The 4,617-nt window shown below is 44.2% G+C and overlaps 1 protein-coding gene across 1 annotated transcript in view; it reads right to left on the reverse strand.

Annotated features, from left to right (window-relative positions):
- LOC103385445 (cadherin-4) overlaps positions 1 to 3,879 on the reverse strand; it is a 20,589-nt gene extending 16,710 nt beyond the window's left edge. Inside the window, 2 exon segments of the mRNA XM_025058993.1 lie at positions 519 to 663; positions 3,118 to 3,879. Of these exon segments, the coding sequence (XP_024914761.1) occupies positions 519 to 663; positions 3,118 to 3,165 (193 nt within the window). The 5' untranslated portion in view covers positions 3,166 to 3,879.
- Between the last annotated feature and the right edge of the window lie 738 nt (positions 3,880 to 4,617).

Consider the following 4,617-nt stretch of genomic DNA (forward strand, 5'->3'; position numbering starts at 1 on the left):
GGCAGTACGGGGGGAGGGGGGAGTAATACTTTATATTGAAGTACTGTGTACTATATAAAGGTCTGAAAAAAAACGATTTAAACGGATGGAGAATTACACTCTCTCTATTGGTTTAAATGGTGGAGAGTTGGTTCAGGCACCTGCCTTACAGCGAGAGGGTCACAGGTTCGAGTCTGTCTGTACAGAGCTCTCATGAATGTGAGTGTGAATGATTGTGATGGCTGGGAGAACTGTCCAGGGTGCTGAACACTGAAGTCGTCTCCAGTCACGTCCCAAAAAACGTAGGGCAGCGAAAAGTATTTAAACATTTTTGACTTTATTTCTAGCCTTGGTTTTTACTGGAGTCGATGTCAACGTGTTCTGTATTTACCCCATCACCTTAGTCAACAGGGGGCAGCAGTTGTTTTAGATTCCGTCATTCAGAATGAAAATGTTTTAGGAAAAAAAGTGTTGTTTTTGTCACTGTTTGAGGTCAGAGAGAGAAAAAAAAAACAGAATTAAGAGAAAGGTGTCCAAACCTGGTTTAGAACCCTCGTCCACTGAACCGTTGTAGATCTGGTTCTTGAACTCCGGCCTGTTGTCGTTCATGTCGATGACAAAGATGTACAGGTCGATGGGGTTCTCCACCTGGTTCCCATTCATGTCCACGGCGTGGGCCCGCAACTGAGGGACACAGAGAGGGACACAGACCACAGGTTTAGAACCTCCGATTATTATTGACTATTATTATAAATGGAGAAGGTAAAAAAACTCCGGCTTCATTGAAGAAGATTAAAGTTTATTTATTGCAGTACGTGTCAGAGTATTTTCCAGCAGGTTCTACTGTATATTTCTGTAGTATTTGTCACTGTCTTTACCCACAGTGTTAAATATGACACTTTACTTTATTTTCTTTGTTGTTGTTCTTCAAAGTAAACGTTTTCAAAGCGACCCTTAATCTCACACACCGAGGCCTTTGAACACCTTCACCCGCCGCATCAAAAATCATCATTAAATAAAAACTCGGTTCCGTTTCTTTAGTTCGGTGTGAAAGATTATTATTGACTTGTAGAAAAAAAAAAGAAAAAAGAAAAAAAAAAGGAACTGTTGTTGTTGTTGTTGTTGTTGTTCTTTGTCTGGACGTCTTATCACCGTTACACCATGTTCACAGAAGTTGTTGTTGTTTTAAAAAAAAATCTTAGTCGAAATGGAAAAGAAACTTTTTTAATGGAAAGTTTAAAACCGAGAGAGAGAGAGAGAGAGAGACAGTGACAGAGAGAGAGGCTAACCGCTACCCAACGGAACCAGGGTGATTATTAATAATGAATTAAAATCAACATATTTCCTAACATTTAATTTCATGATATTTTTGAGTTTTTGTTTTGTTTTTTGTTTATTTCATCAATAAAAATCCACAAATCTCCAGATTCACTTCCCAAATTAAAAAGGAAGAAAGATCAAAGAGCGGATGCTGTGAATTCTATATTCCCAGACCAGTGGATTTTCCTTCCTCCTCGTGTCGAGGTGAATACGGAGCGGAGCGTTGTTGACGGTTTGTTTATTTACCAACCGTTACCAAGGTTGAAGCCCGGCCCGTGCGGCCTGTCAGAGCCGAGGTCTTGCGTCATTTTCCAGCTGTTTTGACTCACATCACCACATCGGTGGGACGGACTCATCCCTGGACATGACTTATTCAGTGGACGTCCTGACAGATATTTCCTTTGGGGACGCTCCGTGGTTTGGTCCAGAAATATAATTCACACCACATCTGGATCCTGACCAGATCTGGTTCATTAATATTTATTTTTTTATCAGCATCGTCGATCGTAACGTCTGACAAATTGATGCTAAGAATATCAAGGAAGCATCGGGGGGTCGGTGGGGGGGGGGTACCCAGGGAGCTGGGCAAATAAAAACAGAAGCCGAGCGTAATGGGAGCGGACATTTTCCTTCAGCGTGGAGGGAGAGACGGGTGGATGTTTGGGTTTATCTGATGGAGCCTGATGGGAACGCTGCGGCGTGGCCGCGGCAACAGCCTGATGGTCAGATAAGTGAAATAGCCTCCAGGCTCATTTCAGCAGCAAATAGAATAAAAAGCATTACAGATCGACTTCTCCTCGTTTGAGAGGTGAAGGATCTCCTCCAACCACGGCCGCCTCCTCCCACCACCATACAGCTCCGGTGTCTCTCAGAGGTTAATTTGACTTTTCTCTCCCTCTGTTGTCGGACGAGTCCTGGACCCAGAGTCCGAGGGCTGGGCTGCTGCTGTAACAGACTTGAAGCCAAGTGTTTTATCTGCACCAACCAAGGCCCCTCGCCCCCCCCCACTCCCACCACCCGGGCTGCACCCACAGCCTGATTCAATAACAGCAGCGGTCGGAGAGATTACCACCATGTTTAAAAAAAGGCTCAGTGTAATTCTGGGTTTACATTAAAGGTATTATCTTCAAAAGACAGAGGACGAAAAACAGAACGCAAAAAGAAAGTTGGTCCGCGTTCGGCGAAGACGAGGAATTCACACAGAGATAAGAGCGAAAAGAGCGGACGCCGAGAGTCTGAGCTCGGTCCTGATTGGCCAGGTTTAAACGGCTAAGACAACAATTATCTTCACTTTGACCTTGTGTGCTTTACGAAGAAAAACAAGTGAGCACAAAGTCGGTCCCTAAACTCTGTGATGTCATTTTGTAAAGTGGAATATTTGAATACAACAGTTCTTTATTCCTATAGGTGTAGTAGCTACATATGCTAACAAAAAAAAAACCTCCAGAGTCACTGAAAATGAACTGTTTCAGTCATTTTAGAGGCTCAAAATAAGACATACTAAGCTACATAATAGCCTATTAGCATGGTTAGCTTGGCCTAGCCTATCAAAATAAAGTGCTATATAATAGCCAACCACTAGCACGGTTTGCTTGGCTTATCCTCTCAGAATAAACTTCTACATACTAGGCCACCATTAGCATTGTTAGCTTGGCCTAGCCTCTCAAAATAAAACGCTAATGTTCATTTTCCTCCTTAAAAAACCACAAACGCTAATGTTCATTTTCCTGCTTAAAAAACTGATTACACGTTAGATGCTAGCAGGTCAGTCGTCCTCGTTTGGCCGAGTCTCGGTGAAGACACGGTTGCTCCACTCACATGGTAGGAAGAGCGATGTTCTCGATCGAGCGGTTTGGTGACGAACATCTTTCCGAGGACGGGGTCGATGTTGAACACTTCGTTGGGAGGTTGGTCGGCCCCCACCCCGGTGATGCTGTACCTGATGGAGATGTCCTGGTCCTGGTCGGAGCGGATCTGGACAACAAGACGACAAAAGACGACAAAATGAATCCAACAGTTTCATCAACAACAACGAGACACAAACACGACTCAGACCGACCCGGCTGAACCACCAGGAGGGGGAGCTAATGCTAGCTTGACTATTTCATCTGGACTTATTGGACCCGGGGACAGGCGGTGATTGATGACCGGTGTCTTAACCTAAAGGTCAGCGGTTTGATCCAAAGGTCAGCGAGCCCACGCGCTCCTGGGTAAAAGAAGAATTCCGACCGGCAGGAAACGGATTCTATTCCCAGTGAGACTAACCTGGTCGGACAAAGGTCACATATAAACGACCAGCTCTGGACTCTGAGGAGGAAGGTAAAAAAAAAACAAAACAAAAAAACCCCAGAAATAAATAAATAAAACATAACAACAAACAATGATTTCACAAATATTTGTGAAAAGTTTTCTCTTTCTCTGTGTACGTCAACAACAGCGCCATCTACAGCAGCCTTAAAAAACTCTAAAATTTAAAAAGTTATCCAAGAAGACGTAGTGTTAGCGATTAGCCTCAAAAGCAGAGAGGGTCAGGGTTCGATTCCCAGAGGAACAACATACTTAGCGCCACCAAGTGTTGTCACCAATTTGTCAACAGATCAAAGTGATTCCCTTCATCACTGACGACTTGTCTGTTCTTCAGGAGATCCAATCAGAGCTCAGCAACTGAGGGATGATGATGTCACCACAAATGAAGAGCGCGGAGGAGCCAATGAGCTGAGCAGGAATTATTAGCACCTCTGGATGTGCATTAGCTAACGCTAACGCTAACAGTGACCCACACACACACACACACACGACCAATGACACACAAGGAACACAGTCGTCCACTGAGAGAAGCCGTCACTCAGTCATCGATCACGGTCAAAGGCAGACCATGTGACCATGTGACCATGTGACCATGTGACCATGTGACCACGTGACCATGTGACCCACTCCTCAGCTGTCATAAAACATTTCAAATAGGTCATAACGTCTGAAACGTCTCTGACCTGAATCGCCATATTGATTATCTGTCAGAGTTAAAAGACCGTCCTGTGACACTTGGCCCCCTACTGGTAGGTATGTGTCATACAGTAATTACAATCACATCTACTCGTTGTTTTTCTACAGCACAGTCCTGTTCAGGGTTACGGAGCCAATCAGGGTTAACTGGGGTTATGGGAGGGGTGAAACTGTAGTACCATCAGTTACCACTGGGGTTCAGATCAGTGACTCGACCACTTCCCCACTGTTCCATGTCAGTTTAAAAATATCCATTAACTAAAGCAGAGTGAGTGGTGATGAAGATGATGAAGATGATGAAGATGATGATGATGA

This window comes from Cynoglossus semilaevis, chromosome 10, assembly GCF_000523025.1.
Source record: "Cynoglossus semilaevis isolate Cse_v1.0 chromosome 10, Cse_v1.0, whole genome shotgun sequence".
NCBI lineage: Eukaryota > Metazoa > Chordata > Actinopteri > Pleuronectiformes > Cynoglossidae > Cynoglossus > Cynoglossus semilaevis.